At 37.7% G+C, this 22,819-nt stretch overlaps 1 protein-coding gene across 1 annotated transcript; it reads left to right on the top strand.

The window, feature by feature from the left end:
• The first annotated feature begins 17,145 nt into the window (after positions 1–17,145).
• On the top strand, positions 17,146–21,361 carry LOC134217147 (endocuticle structural glycoprotein SgAbd-2-like). The gene is made up of 5 exons (XM_062695928.1): positions 17,146–17,312; positions 17,454–17,732; positions 19,943–20,183; positions 20,272–20,467; positions 21,016–21,361. The coding sequence occupies exons 1-4, from the start codon at positions 17,304–17,306 to the stop codon at positions 20,436–20,438; spliced, it is 696 nt and encodes a 231-aa protein (XP_062551912.1). The 5' UTR covers positions 17,146–17,303; the 3' UTR covers positions 20,439–20,467; positions 21,016–21,361.
• Positions 21,362–22,819: the final 1,458 nt, after the last annotated feature.

The raw sequence follows: 22,819 nt of genomic DNA, 5'->3' as shown, positions 1-22,819 counted from the left end.
CTTGGTATATGGAGGAAGAGCTGTAGAAAAAAATCCCACTAAATCCGATGTGTTCCGACATTACACGATCGCAGTCGCATCTAAACCAAATGCGCGATACACCGCGATGCTGTTCAACTAGACTGCAACGACATGGTGTGACTTCATAAAAGACTTAAGTACAATACATTTATCGACGATCACGCGTCCAGTTGGATTTTATTTGAGATAGATCCGATGGCTCTTTGTATTTTCCGATTGGCAAATATGTAGCCATTGCGGAAGGGTGTACAATATTTGGAATGATTCCAGATATCCAGCGGCTGTAACAGTCATCCACATAAATAGGTATTTGGTTGACTGAATAAATATTCAAACTGATTATTTCAATTTTGAATAGTACAGTATATCGCACAAATATATATAGAGTATAGTATAGTATAGTATAGTATAAATATCGCTGACGTTTTGAATATTTTGTTTCGCTTTTCATCATCTGTAATAAAGCGCCAGTTTCTATTTGTAATAGATATGCATAGGTTTCCAGTAGCCTTGCGAGCAAAGGCGTAGGATTGCCAATCCGGAGATGGCGAATTCGATTCTCGGTCCAGTTAGGATGTTTTCAGGATGTGTCAGGAGGTCTGGACACCCAGAGCATAGTGTATCCCTTGTACTTGCCATACAAGTTACATACTCATCCAATGGCGGGCATAGAAAAGCTTTCAATTAATAACTGAGGAAATGCTAATAGAATACTAAGATGAAAAGCAGGCCAAGTTCTAGTTGGAATGAAGAGCCATTGAAGCCAAGAAGATGTAACGTAATATGTCACAAAAAACTACATTTTCTGTTTCTGTTCTGTCCAGCTTCCGCTTCTAGCAGAATTATTACAAATCTGAGCATCTTCGTTAGTTTATGAAGCTGTCTGAGCCCTCATATCAAACAAAAGACTTGATTATTTGTACATCGCTAGAAAGTTTACTGATAAACACATTACTTAAAATCAAGTGATTTGCTAGTAATGCGACTGAGTTATAAATATTGATTATTGAAATAGAAATCATTCTCAAACATTTTTTTTCTAATTTCGTACATCAAGCTCTATCTGGTAAAAGGGCGAATGTCGCAAGAGAGAATTCTCTTCGTCGACTTCCCCTCTTTTGAATAAAAGTGACAAGCAGGGGATTTCTTTGCAGTTTATCACCTCAAAATGCAAGTTTACATTGTTTTCTATCGTTCTGAGGTGATAAACCACAAAGAAATAAACTGCTTGTCACTTTTATATAAAAGAGGGGAAGTCGACGAAGAGAATCCTCTCTTGCGACATTTGCTCTTATTCCAGATAGAGCTTGATATATGGAACATATATCGCATACTCTTTCAACGGTAAACATTTGGGTGGATGGATAGGTGATGAGCTTTTAGGGTGTCATTTGGTAAGTTCAGCCCGCGGCAAGTGCTGGCCCCGAACGAGCATTGTACGACACTGAAACGCAATCTTTTCAGAATCCAAACATGGCCGAATGGTTGCTTCGAGTGTACCGCACTAAATTAATATTCATCTGTCGATTTTCATATTTCTATCTTGCGTTTGCTGAGAAGCATCAAAGATAAAATAATAAGTTGACAGTTCGTTTCTTTTTGGTTGAGATGGTTGACTCACGGAATGCGAGGTGCATTGAAGTTACTAGATAGTGAACAGTTACAGTGCAATATATATACATTGAGGCTTTTGGATATTGGTCAGTTTCACCTTGAGCTAATAATGAGCGTATCTGTTAAAATCATGTTATATGTACATAGTTTTATGGAATGACAGGTTATCGAATATTTACATACAGGGTGGCACTTTGAATCTAATAAAAATCGCTACATATAAAAATGAGTTTACATTTCCTTTGATGGATTATTACTCACGAATTGATTGATCAATTTGCAATATTTACTTTTACAATATTTAGAAAATTCAGATGTGCATATGTACATTATGTGGACGATTTAGATTTGAAAATTGTGTTAAAGGTAACCACTTACCTACGATGGGACTCGAACCCACGACCCTCAATACGCTAGACTGCACTAACCAATAAAGCTACGAAGGACTTCCGTCCTTCGGTTTAGCGTACTTCCTCCAGGTCCAGATGAGATAATCTAAGTTAAAAAAGTGTTGAAATTTATGTTGGCTTAATTTTGTCTTTTTCTGACCATTGTGCAGTGATTAAAATATGTAAATATTTTCTACCTCTTGAATGTCAAAAGGGCACTAACTCGGCAGTCATTACCGAGCGCAAAATACTCCCGCGGACATAAGATAAGCTGAGATGATACCTTCGAATGGAATCCTAAAGCAATTTGCTTCATAACCCTCCCTTGAACTATGCTAATCGCCTTATATTGCCAGATCAATTAGATAAAAAATATAATAATTTTCCAATTGAGCAATCCACAATTGTCTATCTGTCAATCGAGTTGAATAAAATTGTGATTCTCCCCCAGATGCTACAAGATTGATAATGTGCTAAAATTAATTTGTCATTAAACTTGCTCATCCGTGTGAGCCTTGGAGGCACCCCGTTCCATCTTCCACAGGAATACTACGGCACACTAAGACACCGACTCACGCCGTTGTTTGAATGAAGCTGTCGCTTGAGAAAATTAAACTCGCTGAATGGTATCCCCGTTTGGGAGCTGGCAAATTTGCATCTCTGCATTGACATTTTAATTGCTACAATGTGATAAAAATCCGAGTTGATTCAATTTGAGATAAATATCAAACCCACTCGGGTTTGGAGGGTAAGCAGAGTGTCAGTCATAAACTATCCGTGTCCTGCTGTCACTTCATCCAAGGGATGGATTTTCACGATCGCTGGCGGTGATGGTAGAGCTAAGCTACGAAAGGTTACAGAACGAGAATATGTCCGTCCAGTGTACAACACACAGTTGGTTACATGATTCTTAATAGTTTAGTAACCAAGTTAATTCAACGTCTGATTGATTGGATTGATGTTCTAGCCGATTAGGAGTGTTGCTAAATATGACTGTTACCGTGCTACATTTAAATGGGTGATTAAGTTTTACTACTAATTACATAATTGTGGTCGTCAGTATCACCAGTGATTCTCAACTTTACAAATTTTAGGCGGAAAAATGAAAATTTTAATATATTGAATCATGATTTAATAAATTGAACAATGGTTTCTAATAAATAGCACCCTTGACACTGACAAGAAGTCTAGAGTGTTTTAAAATCTTTCTTAGGTAGGTGTCGTAATTACTGTCTGTCATCGATGAGAAAATCATAAAAAAAATCTTTGCTTCAGCTATTGTTTTTCACCTTATTTTATGTAACTGTGGTGATTTAGTAATTCAGTTATCAAAGCTAAAAAATCTGACATTTCTGTCAAGGAATCAAGTGGTGGAATTAAATGGGATAATACAAACTCGTCTTATGAAAAACTCACTCCACATGCATCTATTTGTCGTTGTATTATGAATTTAATCCTTCAGCTGGTTGGTTGATGCGTTGAGTAATCTGTCCAGCAGCGAATTTTACTGATACATATCCTTGGATTCGTTCTCTCATGCGTTGTGAGAAGAATATGCTAAAAATCTTCCAATTTGATCACTACTTCGTTGTGATGTGAATATTACTATGAAACATTAAAATATTTAAAAAATTATAAACCTCAGATCATGAATAGTAAAGAGTAAGAAAAAATAATTGCGAAGTGTGAAGTGAAAAGTGAAGAATGAGACTTAACATAAGAAATGAGAAGTGAGAAGTCGGAAAAAGGTGATTGAGGGAAGAGAAGTAAAAAGTGGTATGTAAGAGCATGAGCATGTTGACCTAAAAATAAGCAATACCAGCGCAGGCTGTGTCCGAATGCAGGTCAATTAAGGAATATGTAGGAAATTGTTGACGACATACTCGCTTTAATAGAAGCCGACGAGTCGTCTATACTTCCACGAGAAATCACTGGAATGTTGGATTTATGGGGTAGGGAGTGTTCGTTTTGGTAAGCGGTCTGCCTTGTATAGCGTGTAGATTGATTTAAAACAAACAAAAAACGAACTAACGCTAATTATTTTAATTTTCACAACTGGATGCGAACTAAATTTTCTTCTTCTGATCAATTTACTCACCCGCATAAAGCAGAACAAAATTTCGGTGACCGGCCGATCGGTTTGCTTTCCGCACAAAGCCAAACTAAATTTCCATGACCGGCCGATCCGCTTACTGGAGAAACACGACTCTCTAAAAAAGAAGAGTAACACATTATCATCAAACACAGATCACCATTTATGAATGACCCCTATGCCCTGGCATACTTGTCCAGATTCAGGCGCCGCGCACTAAAACGAGAGAAAATGGAAACATAGCATAGACGACACAACTATTGTAAGCTTCTATATTTCTTTGTATCTCATTTATATATAAAAGGATGAAGCTTAAACACATTCGACCGCGCACCAATTAGTCTGAATAAACCATCCGGAATCTCGGGATCGTTCAGCGCTACATACTCATTTGTTTGCTTCTTCATACTCATAGCAACAAATCAAGAGATCATCAATGTTTTGCATCACATTTCCAATACACTTGATATCAGTACAATCAATGTGAGATGGACCTATACCGGCCAAACCAGCCCCGCCCATAGCCTGCATATGAAAGAGTATGGAAAACTATGCATTACTGCATTTTTGCTCTGTAGGTTGCAATTTATCGTGGATCGCGCTATGGTCAAATGTATGCTTCCCCACACAAACTCCAAACGCGATGCGGAAAGCTAGGAAGCAGACAGAGCTGTTCGGAATCCTGAAAAGCTATGAAAAAAAAAACACTGATCCGAAAAACAACCCCACTCTATTGTACTGCCATTAATCGCATATTTGTCCCATATGCGTTGCGTTGCGTTGTAACGGAGTATTTCGTAGATTGCATACTGATAGTTGTCATGTATATTCTTTACCTTTCTTACCCCAATTGCTTATGGATTTCCATTTGGGATTCAATGGAAATCCAATTGGGGGTCCAAAATGATAAAACATGAAAGCTATCATTGCCGGCCACGCCCATCTACTCCGTTACTAGGAAAGGGAAGGAAATGATGATATGACATCTACTTAACGAGAAGCCAGCGTCTCACCGTCGCCCTCATAGATGTCAAGGAATTGGATGGTGGGTAGGGTATGTGGTTTAGGAGTATCATTATAAGCAAATGATAGAGAATTTGTGGAAATACGTTGGGAGTGACTTTGATAAGAAATTTATGTCACTCCATTATCCTTGCCGATGATTTTCCTCGGATGGGGCGAAGGTATTAGCCTTGCCCTGGCTAATAGCCTAGGTTTAAGCGCCTTTGCTCGCTCTCTGAAACGAAAAAAGAGCAAAAAGAAATTAAATTCCCCTTCCCCCCTGATATGATAATGATTTTGATCAACAAATGAATTCTAAGTGGATGAATAAATGATCAAACGGCTGCAAACAAGCCTCTACTGTCGTAGCAGAAGCAAACCCGCCTCAATACGACAGGCAGAAGCACATGTTTGTGACTCAAACGCGATCGACTGCTGCTCGACTCCGATACACATAGTGGGGTAGAGAGAAAAGATGTGAAATATTGCCAAAGCAGGATTCGATGGATACGGGGAACTGACCCATATGCCACCGTTATTAGCTGGCATAGAAAACCTCCATATGACGTCGCTCAAAAAATGAATTAGACTTCAAGAGGTTGATAATAAGTAAAGATATAATACAATTTTGCGTTAGTTTAGTTTCTTCATATTTCATAAGGAGTTTAATACTGTTTAATGGGGCTGCTCAATCTGCCTCACGACATGATGAAAATGATCACAATGAACAAGTATGTAGGGTATTCAATTTTTCACTTTTTCCAATTTTTGCGAATATGCACATCTAATGTTATTAGCAATGACGTGTGGATTATTTTTTAACTGGAGGCCACCAAGAGGCGGGTGAAGTCAAAACAATTTCTCACTCGAGAAAGTTCCTAGGAAAGGCAGGGATTTAAATTTCACTATTAACCTCCGCAATACCCCGAGAACAAAATTAGATCTACACCACACTACACGCTCTTTTGGTAGAGATCTAGGGCCACTCATTGGCCATTGGTGGCACTCGATACAAGTATTTGAACATTATTACGTACCTGAATGGACACCATCTTACCAATACTGGACAACTTATACGGATTAATCCCCGGAAGAACAAGCAGAACGTTAGATCGTCTTAGGTGCAGCATTACAAAGCTTCAACCTTGGTTTCAACTTTTACACGAAATTGTTCGAGCTATTTATAACTATCAACTGGAACATTTTGTCTTTCATCTTGTTTCACTTCACGGTACAGCTTATTTAGACTTCAAATTTATCGTTTCTTTTGATAGATATCACTTATTTTGACAAAGATTTTTTCCGCAGAAGCAAAACACGTCAATCATCTAACGCGACATACTTCGATCGTTTCATCGCATATTTGTCCCATATCAATAGGAAACTCACTCATCCCCGTGTCGAAACGTCGGATAAATGTACATCTTGTTTCAATAATTCAAGACTGCGTAGCCGCCCTTAAAATCGAAATAAAAATATACAGTCGTATTGAGAAATCAAAATGTTTTTCTGATAAAGAAATGGACCTCCAATTTTATTTTGCTTAGCCAATTTTAATCTTTACATTCATTGATTAATTTTCTCGGTGAACGAAACGCTCTTTTATGTTTCAGATTTTACAGTTCAGACACATTTACAATAGTCCATCAAACATCACAATTTTGTAAATCTGGTCATTTGTATGTAACATTGATATAAGAAATCTAGGAAAATATAAACCCTTTTCAAATGTTGGTCCACAAATATGTTAGATTATGCTAAATTGCTTCCTAAACAAATTTTCTTACGTCCAAAATGTGTCGTTGGCTTATGAACCTAGATTTGGCGCTGCAGGTATAAAACACGCTGATAAATTTTCACTCAATATGGACATGGAAAAAGTTTTTGTTAGAAAAACTTTTTTTCCTTAAATATGTCACAAAAACATTATACGCAGAAAAATTAGATAATTGAAATACCTATCTGCAGAAAAAGTTTCATCTATTTCTGAGATGAGGTTTTTTTTTGTTATATTGATTTTAATTTATAAAAAAAAAATTTTTTTTAAGAGTGGAAATCGGTTTTATATTGTTTGGATATTTTTCCAAAAAACTTCAGGGAATTTCACGACAGTCCGCCATACAACACTTTTTTGTAGGTCTTTTAATTTTAGAGTTACATCGATTTTTAAAAAAATCAATGAAAAAAAAATTAGCCCCTAATCAAATTTTACTCTTGACAATTTTTGAAAAACTAAGTATGCAGAATGGCTTAGAAATACCATATCTTTATGCCCATTAAGTTCAATAATTACTTACTTTAAAGGCTTAGATTGCCAACAATTGGTATTTTACCTTATAAGTATTTCGTCTATATTCTACAAATTACTTTTTAAAAACCAACTTTAATTTTCCAGAACAATAATGTTTACTAACCTCTGATTTGCATATAATCGATTATCAGTGCTTCGAGCATTCCAAGTGAGCTACAATAATGAACCGTGCATTATTGACGATCTCCATTACATTGCGGACACACCTTTTACTTAAAGCATAAGCTGTTCCCTAGCTTGCATATAATTCCTAACTAAACCATCGCCAGCGGAGGATGATACCAAATACTTTAGAAGTGACTGTTAGCCTCGGGTGCTGTTCTGCGTTCCACATCTCGTTGGATTTTTTCTTTCCGAACCAGCATCATACCTTAGCTGTATGAACACAGATCCGCTTTTTGAGCTCATGTTCATAAATCAGGATTTTTTGCGAAATTTTTAATCTGCTAATTTACGCATCATCAAGTATTACGGGGCTAGCCCCCAACAAGCGATGCACAACAGTAAGAATTTGTGGGATGGTAATACCTATACTTGGTTGCTGTTTCGCTGAGATGAGTCAAACCAGTTCCTTCAGTAGCACTCCTCTTCGCTAGCAACGCGAGAACGGCATAATCGACCGCTACCTTTGACCTAATTTATGTAATTGAAAAAACCGACTTATGCCTATTATTTCATAACTTTCGGCGAAGATCTTTATTGCTCTATCGTGAAATGGTGCTCTAAGTTGTTCCAATTATGCCACCGCTTCTTTGTTGTTTTTCGTAGGAATCAACCACATCTACAGCTACCAGTCACAGGTTAAGTGATGTTCTGCAAAGTAGAGATCAATCGTTCTTGACGTTAGCATTGCCTTTAGGAAGTCAACAGCAGGCTAATCGTATCGACCGAACCGACCTCCGAACGAGGTGCGAATGTTGGCGGGATAGTGATTTGGTCTCTTAACCCGAGGCAGATACTATCTTTGGGGCGGAGTTCTCTCTCGTTCATGGGCATTGTGCAATCTGTTTTGCGAATCATTTCCACCTTTTGTACAATTGTATAAGGTTAAATCACTCTTACATATTCTTTCGTTGATGGATTTATCAGAGCTCAAAAATCGTTAATAAGTCATGACATTTCTAAATTTAAATCCTCACATATTTGGGAACACGCACGACACCGTTCATCATGTCCATTGGTGAAGATGGTTCTTGGTGATTTTCTGGGAAAAAATACCCGGCGCTCATTATTCCATTGTAGGACGGACCATCACCGTACAAAGCTGAATGACGGGCGACGAAATGCGATTCGCCGAGTGACCTTTCTGTTCTCGAGAGCGACTACTCAGGTAATGTTTGAAAGGTTGTTAATCATATTTTGCGGTGATGGATGTAGTTATGGCACTTGCAAGAACTCAAAAACGTGGGCAGAGGCGCAAGCTTTAACTATTGTATACTTTTTGATTCAATTTTGGTACTCTGTTTCGAACACTTTTGAAATATCCAACTTACTCGTATTAAACATTGGGTTTGTCACGATCGCACATTAATCAACGGTGTTGGCAAATTTAAAATTATCAGTTTGTGTTCCTGTTGAACAGATTTTATATTGTAATATTCTACGACGATTTGCCTGGGAAATAAATCAATCTAGATTGCAGATCAAGACATTTAACTTGGATAACAGATGATCATGGAATCGTAGCAAACAATTTAGGTGATTGCACTGCACTTGTTAAGACTGACGTAAAGGTTGGCTGGCATAGTGAATCATAACAGTATTTCAAACTTGAGCTAACTAACTAATTGACAACGATGACAAAACCATAATTTGGATTATTTTCCACGTGAAGATCTTCCAACTATTGCTTATTCGAATGATTCACGTATTCATACACTTCATCAATGACATACATTTTATTTGTATTCGAACATTGGGAGAAGATCTGAGTTCATTTTTGTGCACTTCGGTGACCATAATTAGCCAGTTAACCTTGAGAGCACAGGCGTGGGATTGCCATTTCAGATATAGCCAATTCGATTGTTGGCTAGTTTGATGAACTTTTCAATTGAGTATACTTTATGGCTTACTGAACACACTTGTCATACACGAAATAAACTAATGTTATTTTCTGTGAGTTATGGGTTGCTTATAAAAAATGGGATGGAAGTATTTCCTCCGGCGTTGTTGATGCCTTTCCTGTGTGTTATAAAAGACAAAAATTCCATAAGTAAAGATAAAATAGCATTATTAGATAGATAAGTTTCATTATTCACATAAGATTTTCCCAACTATATATGGCAATTTGGTTATAGCAGTCTTTAATTTTAATATTATGAATGCACTTCGCAGTAATTATAATTATTTGGGAGTATTGGATGCCAACCAAATGCATGAGGTCTAAGGTCTCGATCGGATGTCAACGGGCATCAAAATATGACCTGAGACGAGTTTAGTACTATTCCATTTAATTCCATTACGTTGTTCTTCTTCTTCTTAAGGGCCAATTGTAAGAACAGCATTGTTGAAATCGCTGATGTTTTGCCTAACGTCCATCCAGGAACGGCTTGGGTAAAAGAATGGCGTCGTAGTTCTGAATTCAAATTTCCTGGGGGCATTAAAATAAAATTTCCATGTAGAATTAAAAAAAAATAGGAAATTGCCAATAAAGAAATCAGGGTATGAGCAATAAACCATTTTAAAATTTCCACAAATGATACAAAATTGTCATAAGTCCACAAAAATAAATGAACACTTTTAAAAGCAAAAATTACAATTATAAAAAAAAAGAATTTTCCATAAGGAAATCAAAATGTTCCAATGTTCCAATTAATATTAGAAATAGACAATCATGAGATTTTCCACAAAATAAATATTTTTCCATAAAAAAATACAAATTTTCGACAAAATAATAAACAAAGAGCAAAAAAAAAAAATAAAAAAATCTTCAAACGTGATAAAATTTTACATGAACCTGAAACGTTTTTAAAAAAAAGGGTCATCTATGGATCTACATTTTTTTAAAAAATATCTCTTCATGGCAATTTTCATATTTTTTTATTGCTCTTTTTTGATTTTTCGTGGGAAGTTTTTATTTTTGGTGGAAAAATATTTCTTTTTGTAATTGTTTGTTGCTAATATTGATTTACTTATGAAAATTTTGTATTGTTTTCTGTGGAACATTTTGATTTCTTTTATGGATTTTTTTTTCTTTTATAATTGCAATTTTTGCTTTCAAAAGTATCTATTTATTTTTGCTTTGTTGAAAATTCTTAATTATTTATGGAAACTTTGCATTTTTTGTGGAAATTCCATATTTATTTATTGCTTATACCCTGATTTCATTATTGGGAATTTCCTAATTTTTATGGAAAATTTCCAATTTTTCAGGGGAAGTTTTTAATTTAGTCTATATCGGGGCTCTCCTTAGCCTAGCGGTAAGATGCGCGGTCACAAATCAAGACCATGATGACGAGGGCTGGGTTTGAATATCGGTGCCGGAGTAGGCTATTTTCGATTTGAAAATCGTCTCGACTTCCCTGGGCATAACGTATCATCCTGTTAGCCTCGTGATATACAAGACTGTTACACTAACTGTGGAAGTGCTTAATGTAAACACTAAGCTGCAAGGCGGCAAGGTTGTAAAGCCATCAAAAAGAAGAAGAACAAAAAAATCAGCAAAATTGCTTTATGAGCAACCGATATCTAGAGCTCCAAAGTTGACCATCTTGCATGAAAAATGGCCAGTGGGCATGGGCACTTCATAATGCCAGCTAGTGTACATTTGAATGCCCTCCTTAGGGCTTTCGGTAAGCATGATTAAATTACTTTTGAGCGTGTTAGCATTAAGTTGATTTTACTCAAGTATGCTCGGGCAATTAAAAATATATTTCCTAAGGTTGTATCTCATCTCCCGAATTGAACTCAAACCAAATTTAAAAGTGACAGTTATGACTGGGTAATTTTGATTTTCGAACTGCCACTTTCAAGTTTAATTTGATTTCGAATCAGGAAAGGAAGGCGAAGCAGCCTGAGAAGTTTATTGTTTTCCGAGAATTCAAGGAATTGCCCCTAGATTTCTTTTCTGTTTTGGTACGGAATGATTTCAGAATTTTATTTGAAACTTCAAATAATTAAATTTGAATGTCCAAAAAGTTTTTTTTTAATCTGTATATGTAAATTGTATACCAAACCAATATGTATAAAAATCAATGGTATGTGTTCGTATCCGCATAACTCAAAAACGGCTGCATGAATTTTCTTCTTCTTGTTTATATAATCTTTCTTCATGCGGAAATTTTTGAAGGAATTTCTGTAAGTGTTCCTGTGACATTGCCGGGAAAAGAGGTGGATACCGCTTCTGCCTTATAAGGAGAAGGTCGTGGGTTCTTTTTATTTCTATCTTTCACAGTTCTTTCTGTGTTTTACGTTCTACCAAAAAACCTCCCGTGGCACCTATAAGAGGTCGTAGAGTTCTCTGCATCTTTCTTAAGTAGGTGCCCAACTAACCACCCTTCCCCTTCCTCAGCATTCGCAGAAACGTGGTCAGGATAGATCTCGACAATTGTAAAGTGTATTGCTTTCATCTAGAAGAGATAGTGATTAGTCCCAAATCAATAACTGTGGTAACGGATGAAAGTGATACCACTCTCATACAATAGTTCAGGCTTGTACCACATACGAGTTTGTGCAAATTGCTCAATGCTAATGTTTCTTTGCCGCAATGCCTTAATGCTAATGTTTCTTTGGGCATTGCCGGGAAATCTTCAAATTCAATGAAATCTTTAATTTCAAGAGGAATTTTCGTGTGCATTCCAGAGGAATTTCTGAAGAATTCCAAAACTATTCTCCTCGGGCTTCTTGGAGGAATATTTTGGGAAATACCTGGAGGGATTTCTGGATAATTTCTGGAGAAATACGTAATTGAATTTCCATAAGTATACCTGAAAAAACTCCCAGAGATTTTATCAGAAAAAAATCCCGGGAGTGGGTGGGAATTGCGTTAGCAATTCTATGTGAGATTCCAAAAAACTTCGGTGGAAATTTGTGGAAAGTTTTCGAAGTAATTTATAAAGAGTTCTTGACGAAATTTTTGGAGGACCTCCAGGGAGAATTTCAGGAGAATTTTCTTGAGAAAAAGCTGGGGGATTGTCTAGAGTTAAAAATTTAAATAATCTGTAGATGAGTTTCTGGAAGAACTTCTGCACAAAATTCTGAAGGAACTACTGAACGAAATTCTAGAGGATTTTTCGAATGAAATCCTGAGGAACCTTCGGACGAAATTTTGGAGGAAATTTCGGACGAAAACCCGGAGAACTTCCTGAAGAAATCCTGGAAGAACTTCCTGACTCTGGAGGAACTAACGGATGACATCTTGAAAACGGTTCAGGACGACATGCTGGAGGCAGTGTTGGTAAAAACTCAAAATCTCAAAACTCACGGACGATCCAAATCAAGCGTGAGTTGAAACGCACCCAATTCAACACCTAAAACTCATGGATGAGTTGAATCATCCATTTGAATCACCGTAGGTTTTCTTTTGTTCTCCTTCGTTAAAAACAATGGATTGACGTTTGTTGCATAAAATAGTGGATACTTTTCCATGTATAAGCAATAAATTTCCCTCAAATTGATTTCATATGCGTTTTTGAACCTGAATGATTTTTAGGCAAATGAGTGAAACAATGCGTTTTAGCATGAAAAATTCAAGCGTGATGCATACCTTTAAAATCGCAGACGATTTTGTTCGCACGGAAGAGCTCGTTGATTGAGATTTATGAGTGATTTTACTAACACTGGCTGGAGGAACTTCCAGACGGAATCCTGGAGGAACTTCCAGACGAAATCCTAAAGGAACTGTAGGATAAAATTCTGGAAGAACTTTGAACGAAATCTTGGACGAACTACCAAACGTTATCCTGGAGGAACTTCCAGACGAAATGCTGGAGGAGCTTCCGAACAACATCCTGAAGGAACTACCGGACGAAATCCTGGAGAAACTTCTCAACGAAATTCTGGAGAAACTTTCGGACGCAATCCAGGAGAAACATCCATATGAAAGCCTGGAGGAACTTCTGGACGAAATCCTGGTGGATCCTCCGAACGAAATCCTGGAGGATCTTCCGGACGAAATCCCGGTGAAACTTCCGGACGAAATTCTAGAGGAACATCCAGACGAAATACTGGAGGAACTTCCAGAGAAATCCCGAAGGAATTTTCGGACGACATCCTGGAGGAACTTCGGGACGACCTCCTGTAGGAACTTCAGGACGAAATCCTGGAGGAACTTCCTGAAGAATTCTTGGAGATACTCACGACGAAATATCTGGAGGAATCTCCAGAGGAAGTTTTTTATTGCACTTCCCATCGAACTCGTGGAAAGGAAATTCCTGAGGATTTCGTTGAGGTACTTCTGAAGAAATTCCGGAGAGTTTTTGACGCTGAAATTGATCTATCACACCACCGCCGGTAAATTTCAATTAGCGCACAGGTCTAGTTCAGATCCGGAACCGTTAAAATGAGCCGGATCTTTGAGGTTAGTAAATGATTCTCAGCTCTTTTTTGGAAATCACGACACGGAATCATTTCTGGATTGGAGTATGGACTCAGAAGTTACACAAATCGTATAAAAAAAGTCTCATTTATAATTTTGACGCTTATGCTTAACTGATTAACTCGCAATAAATTTCACTCGACGCGGAATCTTATCCTATTGTTTCCTATTGAAAATAGATGTCTGATTGTAGTATGGGCTCAGAAGTCATGGCCAAAATACATTTTCATTCAAAAGACCCCTAAAAAATTCTCACTCGTTTTTAGGCACTTATACTCAAAATAGCATTATTCGATTTTCTCGTAACAAGTTGCATTCGACGCAGATTGTGGCCCAGTGAGACCCTATTGAAAATTAGACCGATCGGACATTTTTTTTTATTAAACATGGGTCCAAAATGTATATGAAAAAAAAACAATTTTTACACGCAAAACACTTGCAAAAACTCACTCATTTACTGGCCGGAACTTCTACAAAAACCATTTCAAAGCAAAAATAGATCTAATCGAATATTGATGAGGATTAAGATGTCTATCATGCAAAACTTACGTACAAAAATGATGTCGTACCGAATTTCGCAATGAGCCCATATATTTTGCTGATCAATAATTTGGCATCTTGTATCAGATAAACTTCAAATCATTCAAGAATTGTACGTGAAATCCCAGTTTTTAAAAAAATAGTACACAATTTCTGAAACTACAAAAAATTCTAGAGCCTTTGACAGTCGTGCGGTAAGATGTGTGGTTACAAAGCAAGACCATGCTGAAGGTAACTGAGTGCGGTGCCCAGTCCGGTCTAGGAAGTTACGGGTTGGACAGTTTCTCGACATCTCTGGGACGAAAAGTATAAAAGTATCATGATATACGAATTCAAAAAATGGTGACTTGGCTTAGAAAGCCTTGCAGTTTATAATTGTGGTAATACTTCATGAACACTAAACTACGAGGCGGCAATGCCCCAGTAGGGAATTTTATTATCAATAATGAAAAGAAAAGGATTGGAAAAAAAAACTAGCACAAATAATGGTGATTACATTATTGCACATTATACCAATTTGAAAAATTTTGTGCAGATCGTGTAGTGTCTGTTTTTTTTAACTCACTCTCTCTCTTTTCGGGTTGTTCGATGAACATAGTAGCTCATAGCATGAAGTTCAGGAGCAGTAACCATACCAGTTCGTAAATTGACAGTTTTGCTGACAGGTCGAAGGAACAAAGTGCCGCATGGACAGGAGGTCGAATGAACAACATTTAAAAAATATAGCTTGGGAAAAATGCTTCTAAAGCGAAATCTAGCTCCTTCACATTTCTCTTTCTTTATTTCATGGGCTGTTCATTAGCAAATTAACAGTTTTGCATAGTTTTGTTCACTAGACTTTCCACGCTTATTCAATTTCACCAAACTTCATAATTTGTTGTCCCTTCTACTTGTTGTTCTTTCGACCGTTTTGTTTGATTTCACCTTTTATCCATTCGACCATTTAACTCCGGCTGTGTGTCATAGATTCGTTTTTCTAGGGAATAGCTCTTTGCACGTTGTTTTTGCGAGGCTATAAGCATCTTTCTTTTTTTTTCCGTAATATTGCAGAGGAATTCATCTTACTATTTACAAGTACAATTTGGGGGCAGGGCAGAGCAACATTTATTTTTTCCTGTATTTGAATATGGTTAGTAAGTTATAGTTATAGTAAGTCATAGTTATAGTTCGGTTCCCTTTATTCTGCTGTCCAAAACATGTTGAGTACCGAACTGTCAAATCGTATGTATTTTTCCTTCATTGACATTTAGCACCCTATTCTCGCCAGCGAAAGATGTTCCGGACAGCAACGACAACGAGAATCTTTATCTTGTAACTTAAATATCTTTTTATAGTGGACCTACCATGAGTAGATAATTCTGTGGCCCGATATCGACCCATCACGGGAGCGAATTATGCTGGATTAAATCAAAATCTGGATTACCTACTGAGATGGCCCTTTCGGGGAGACTGTTGTTTGTTCTTCAGCAATATGATTTCATCTACATCGACTTATTGATGGCTTTCTGGAGGACGGCTAATAAAACCGGCTCTAATCAGCCCAAGCAATTTGGAAATCAAACGGATCTTCTTCTCTTCTTCAATGGCTCTACATTCCAACTGGAACATGGCCTGCTTTTCAACTTAGTATTCTATTAGTATTGCCTCAGTATTAATTGAAAGCTTTCCTATGCCCGCCATTGTATGAGGATGAGTATGCATCTTATGTGGCAAGTACAATGGATACACTATGCCCATGGTGTCGAGAAAGTTTCCAACCCGAAAACAACCTAGACTGGACCGAGAATCGAACTCGCCAACTCCGGATTGACAACTCTCATCAAAAGGATACAAATTGATAATTTCCTTTGAGATAATTTTTAATTCAAAATTTTCATAATATGCAGCTCAACATGTCCCTAAATACGAAAAGTTCATATTTTTATGATAAATGATCCTAAATACTCTGCATTCATACGATCATCGGTTTGGTTGAAAGTGTTGCACAGTTCTTGCCAGTGCCAGTGGAACCAAACCATAATCCTCGTCTTCCTCTAACCTTTGACTGATCCAAAGTACCTATAGATGGGGGACATTCGACAACTAGCCACCAGCGGACGGGGGAAACTTGTTTATGATTTCACGCGGCATCGCACGCGTGTGAATGAAGGAAAAAAGAATAAATTCATTTTTCTTTCGCTTAGATTTCATGAGCCGTCGCCGGCGCACTCAACGCTGTTGCCGTGGACGGCGACGATGGTCGGAACTTGCTCGTGGAGCGGATGACTTTTTCGGTGGGTGAAAACCCCCTTCGGTCACTTTCCGTTGTGCCAACGCGTGCTGAAGGAACATCACTTGCATGGTAATGTGTTGGGTTGGGGGGGAACCTGCCTTACTTCGGAAGAACGTTCATGTCGTCTTCGTCTACGAGCTGTCGTCGCAGATTTATTGATTGCATCTGCAATAAAGAGTCTCAGCTGTTAGTTTGTGATGAGAGATATTCATACATCGGGGGGTGCGGGCGCGTTTTTTAAGGTTATTGTGATTAGTGAACCGCACTTGTATTGTTGTTACACTAGTTTTTCGTTTTGGGGTAGGCCCCGGTGCCATATATGCGGTATAAATAAAAGTGCTGATGGGAGAACCTTTGATAGTCGACCGGCGGCGTTCAAATGGTGAAGAAGAGTGATAATTTGCATCAGCAGAACAGCTGAAACTGCGGTTTGTTGGTGTCTTTTAGGGTTAGCAGTGAAAGACGAGCAGTTTCTAAGCCTTAGGAACGCCATTCTTGGAAAAGGCTTTTAGTTCAAGCTAGTGAATATGATATTGGTAATTACTGGGCTAGGAATGGATTGTGATTATTGAGCCGGGTGGCAGAAATGCCATAATTATTAAATGTTTCTCCATTTTCCTTTCCAATCGATCATCGGATATCTACGGGGTTGGGGCCTTCGTTCGGACTTCACTTAGTACGTCGTAATAGCGACGCTGCTTGTTTGTGCGGCAGCGAAGCCACAGAATCAGTTTGGTGCCAGAAGTTTCAACCAGCAGAATGTGGCATTTAATAGAAATTTGCAGGTTCAACAGCCGCAACAACAGCAACATAATCAGCAGCAGCGGCATCATTCCCAGCAACAACAGGTTCAGCAGCAGCACCAGCAGTTCAATCAACATCATCGACAGGCACTGAGGGCACCGCCTCTTCCTGTGCAACAGCAACCGCAGGCACAATTCAGCCAACGATTGCAGGTTAGTTTTTTTTGCTCTTATTGTTAGGATCATAACTTCGAATTTAATGAAACCACACAGAAAAAAAAATTAAAACTAATCAGCGCTTAAAAAATTCAGACGCGGAAAATTACACTATTCTGAGCATACATGAATCTTTTCCATCATTTTCACCCTAAATGTATGCAATTTGTATATCATTATGCCACTTAATTGACTAATTAGTGACATAATGCAATACAAATTACATATATTCAAGCGAAAATATCGTTAAAGGTTACGCTCTTTTTGGCATTTCCTTTATGTGCATTACTTTCGTGTAAATTTCAACAACTTTCTCTATCTGTGCAGATATAAAAATGCTCAAAAACTAGATATATGAATTAAAATTGCGTGAAATATTTAAGTAATATTAATAGTCAAAATTGACTATTATTATTCAGCTGCTGAATAAGAACTTTGCAAATCAGCAAGCTTACAGTCTTTTAAATTTTAAAGCTTTGATTGCCTTTTTTTACTTATTGTAGTTTGATGAGTGTGTGGAATCTTATCATCCTCATAACACGACATTAATAACTAGTTTTTGATTACGTGAAATATAAATTTACAGTTCAATAATTACTTATACAGAATTTGGTAGGTTTCTAATGTAGCAGCTGTATGAAGTGAAGTTTATTTGGTCGGGTTTCAACAAAACCACACCAACACAGAAACAAATTATGAAAAGTAATCGGCGCGTATATAATAAAGACGTGGAAAATTACACTATTCTGGGCGTACATGGATCTTTTCCAACAAGTTCGCCCTAAATGTATGCAAATGCTATTATGACACTTATTCGTATAAAACGTGACATAATGCAATACAAATTTCATACATTCAGGTGATAATATAGTTTAAATTTACGCTCTTTTTGGCATTCCCTTTATGTGCATTACTTTCGTGTAATTTTCAACAACTTTTTCTATCTGTGAAGCGCCTTTTTGACTGACTTGTGATATTTTGTTTGTAGAAAGAAAACCGAGAGTAATTTATAGGAATTTATTCCCACATTTGTTGTTGGTTATCCTCAGTTATAGGGTGGGAGGGTATTCGATACGATTTGTGATCAATTAAATCTGCTACACGAAAATTTTTGCAAGAAAATGGGTAATTTTTCATTGGCGTTTGGTGCGATATAACTGAACGCCGACCATTTATAGTTGAAACTCTAACAAATCATTTCGCAAGGGAAACAAGGCAAAAAGTCTTTTCAAAACGTTGTGAACGAGAATCATATAAGCGAGGTCGAGGCAACCCAGCACACATCTAATGTCTTCATTTTCTAGTTTTCCTCGGGCCTGAATAAATATCCAGAAATCTGACCTCTCAACTCCATATTCGGGACAATTACAAACAAAGGCCCTTTTCACTGGTTTGTAGTTTATTCCAAAAACAATAGGTTTGTTCTCTATTCTACTGTCAGAATTGTTTATATACTGGGGTGCTTAGGTGTACGGATTTTGCTACCACACGTTATTCGATAGGAGCTTTTGAATATTCCAGACCTTATTTAAAAGTGAGTATTGTAGATGTGACTGTGATCTCAAACCATAAAAATGTTATTGCTTTCAAAATATGAGATTTTAGACTTCACATGACTAACTTGGACGCTCGTACGACGGTTGTTATGGACTATAGTCTTTAAGATCAGATCTCGCGCTTAGTTTCATAGGGGCGTAACTGTATTGATCGATTTCTCTTGATCGACTTTATATTTTGTTAATTACTCAATTGTTTCAAAAGCTACAACCGTGATTATCAATTCTGGTGCAAGATACAATTATCCTTTATCACACCACACCATTAAATCGTCGATAAACTAGCGCAATTCGGTACAATAATAAAAATAAAACATCGATGAAGAGAAATCTATACAGTTACGCCCCTATGAAACTAAGCGCGAGAGATATATTTTCTATTTTTAATCTTATCGTAATTAAATTTTTGTTATAATTTGATAATTATAGTTTGATTGGAAAATCATGAAATTTGAGTAAACACTTGATCAGCTTTTTGGCTTCGATTTTGAAACGCTTCAAACACTATGAATATGAACATGCGACTTACATAAAAAATTGTTATTCGATGAATTATTCCATAATTGTCTCTCTTGCCACTTATATTTAGCATTTCTAACGTGTTTAACTAGAAACCAGCCCACTCAACTTTGTCTTTTGCTCTTTTACCAGCAACCCTTCCCGAGCCCACCAAGACCCTTCGTGCCGATTACCTCCTACAACAACGATGTTTCATACGATGGATCCTATTCGTATGGTTACACAACTGGCGACGGTCAGCAACAGCAAGCTCAAGGCTACCTAAAGAATCCCGGCCTCAAAGACCTGGAAGCCCAAGCAGTGCAAGGTTCCTACTCATACACCTCACCGGAGGGCCAGCTCATAACGGTGACATACATTGCTGACGAGAATGGTAAGAATGGGCGTTAAGTTCCAATTGTTTCTGCTGTTATTACTTGATTGATCTTATGACTTTTTCCATGTTCGTCTAACGCATAAAGGTTTCAGGGCAGAAGGAGCCCATCTGCCAACGCCCCCTCCGATCCCCGAAGCGATTCAGAAATCCCTGGCCCTGATTGCGGCAACTCAACCGGTCTCGCAGAAGTTCAGTCAAGCCTACAGTCAGCAACCGTTTGGCACCAATCAGAACTATAACCGTTTTGGCTAGTTGGGATGCAGTTCAAAAGTTCTGAACAGGTAACCAACCTTGAATGATCGGCCCATCAACCCAAGCGGAAAAAACTGCCCATCAATTCCCTCGATACCGGAGCGAAATATCAGAAGCGAAAGACAAACGAACCCAAGCCGATGCAATCTCGGCGATGAAACAATCTATTAGTATGCAAATTGATTTGGCTAGAAGCGTCTTTCCGTTCTGCGGCAGATGCTGCATGACGTGCCGTATGCCGTCATGTTCGATGTCAAATTAGTCAATTTGATTAGAAAACAATGTAACTGTTCTGTTTGATGATTCGATTTTTTGCTGTTTCTATCAAGCCGATCTTGTCTCTGCTCTGGCTACGAGTGCGCCGCTGAACATGACAAGTTCCGTTCTGAGGTTTGCCCAGATGAGATGAGATGAGGGCGCTAGAAGCGATGTTTATGGTAATTGATACATCAACTTGTGATGTGACTTGAGGAGGATGTTTCAATGGGTTGTTTTTTCCTCATTATTTTTCAAACGTTGATTGTAAACGCTTTTGTATAGGAAAATCAAATTTGATGGCTTTTTGTTTTTCTTTCAGAATGGATTGATGGAATGCGTGACCTATTGCAATACGCTTTACAACACTGACTCCCGTGGTAGTTACCGAGATTTAGCAACAATCTTATCTGCTGTAGAATAACTGCTACAAGAAGCAGCGAAGCAAGAACTTATAATGATGTGACTGTTTTCCGCAGAAACGATACCAATGTTATTTTCTAGTAAGCAGAAATGACTGTTTTAGAGTTAGCCAATTTGTTTTTTGTTAGATTTTGTTTCCTCTCAATGTACATAAACACACCGGAATACATTTTGCCCTTGTTAAAGGGTTTCCATAAAATATAAGCGCAAATACGAATTAAAACATTAATTCAACTGGAACACAATTTTTTGTTTTACGAATGAAAGAAAACATTTTTTAGTTTATTTGTTTATTAGCTGATATAGCAGAGGTTATGTAATAAATTTGAATATAATAATTTTGAATAATAGTTTGACAGTAAGCACTAAGCAGACATATCAGCATTGTCTTGTCAGCCAATTTCCCACCCTCTTCTGGCGGGCTCTGGCGCAGTCATATGCCACGCACAACTGACAGTTGCTCTGAAATCTGCGCATGTCATTTCGATTAATGTTCTCTTGACCTTCAGCTATTATACACTCTATCGTTCTCTGTTGTATCGAGTACCAGCCATTAGAATCCGTCGCCGCACCGGAAGCCTTTTTCTCGTCAGGCACTTGCAGCCAGTACTTATCAAACCAACCATTTCGTTGGCACAGTCTGTTGACGTCGCCTGTTCCGTTGACATTTCATATCCTCTCGTCAAGCTTCTGGTGGTACTGTTTAGTAACTAAGTCAAGCGCCATGCGTTGGATATTGTAAAGCATCGTTCCATAATGCGACGCTGGATAGACGCTTCTGAGTTTTTGCAACTACAAGGTTGTGATTCGAGTCAATGTTCGAGTTTCTGAAGGATCTTACATCTACATTGTCCGAGAAATGCTTTTGGTCTCTCTTTGAGCAAGTGTCGCTTTTCGGATGTTTCCAGGTGTATTTGCCGATGTTCTTATTTCCAAGTAAAAACGTATGAAAAAACCAAGCTGGTTAATGCTGCAGCCAAATAAAACTGCTAGGTACTAAAACAGTTGATTCAAAAGTATAAGATTGCTAATGTCGTTCCTGTTCGCGTTACTAACGTCTAGGTTACTTTGACCTGGCAGCCAAAGTACCGGTACTACAAGTGTCAAACCGATGTTGGTGATGGAATTTAACATGCACTACAACATGATGCATAAATTGTGGCCAATTGATGCTTGTTGAAGCATAATTTGGCGAAATAATTTAAATAACTACAGCGCCACTAGTGTTCTAGTACTTATGCTTCTTCTACTAAGACTGATACTAAAAACACAGCTGCCGAAAAATATTGCAAGGATTGTTAGAGCATCGTTGATATTCTGGAACATTGATTGAACACGCTTGTTTGAATGTAAACATGTGACGTAAGTACTATCTCCGCACAAGCTGAACCTAGACGATGCTCTATGGTCTCATCATGCTCACTTTTGTACTCTAACATGTGGCGATAAAATATTTTTGAAGTGCCATTTTTCTTACGAGCATACATTGCTGTCTGTATACCGTGATACATGACGTCGTTATGTTGCTATGAACCTATGCCAATTCGTAAAGTCGTCGTTACATCGTAAATCTTTTTGTTGACAATGCAGAGGTCCAAGATCAAAAGTGTGTTTTTTTTTTATTTCCTTGATGTAACTGGTATCACACATGTTATATTATATATTTGAAGATTTGATGATTTCATTTGAAACAATTTGTAAGT

The sequence above is a fragment of the Armigeres subalbatus genome, chromosome 2 (assembly GCF_024139115.2).
Source record: "Armigeres subalbatus isolate Guangzhou_Male chromosome 2, GZ_Asu_2, whole genome shotgun sequence".
In the NCBI taxonomy this organism is placed as follows: domain Eukaryota; kingdom Metazoa; phylum Arthropoda; class Insecta; order Diptera; family Culicidae; genus Armigeres; species Armigeres subalbatus.
The sequence above is the reverse complement of the archived record's forward strand: the minus strand, read 5'-3'. Positions and strand labels throughout refer to the sequence as shown.

What these genes read in the sequence shown, in the direction of transcription:
- LOC134217147 (XM_062695928.1), top strand. An exon ending in AATTCAGCCAACGATTGCAG is followed by an intron (nt 17,733 to 19,942) that starts GTTAGTTTTTTT and finishes CTCTTTTACCAG; the next exon opens with CAACCCTTCCCGAGCCCACC. An exon ending in ATACATTGCTGACGAGAATG is followed by an intron (nt 20,184 to 20,271) that starts GTAAGAATGGGC and finishes TAACGCATAAAG; the next exon opens with GTTTCAGGGCAGAAGGAGCC.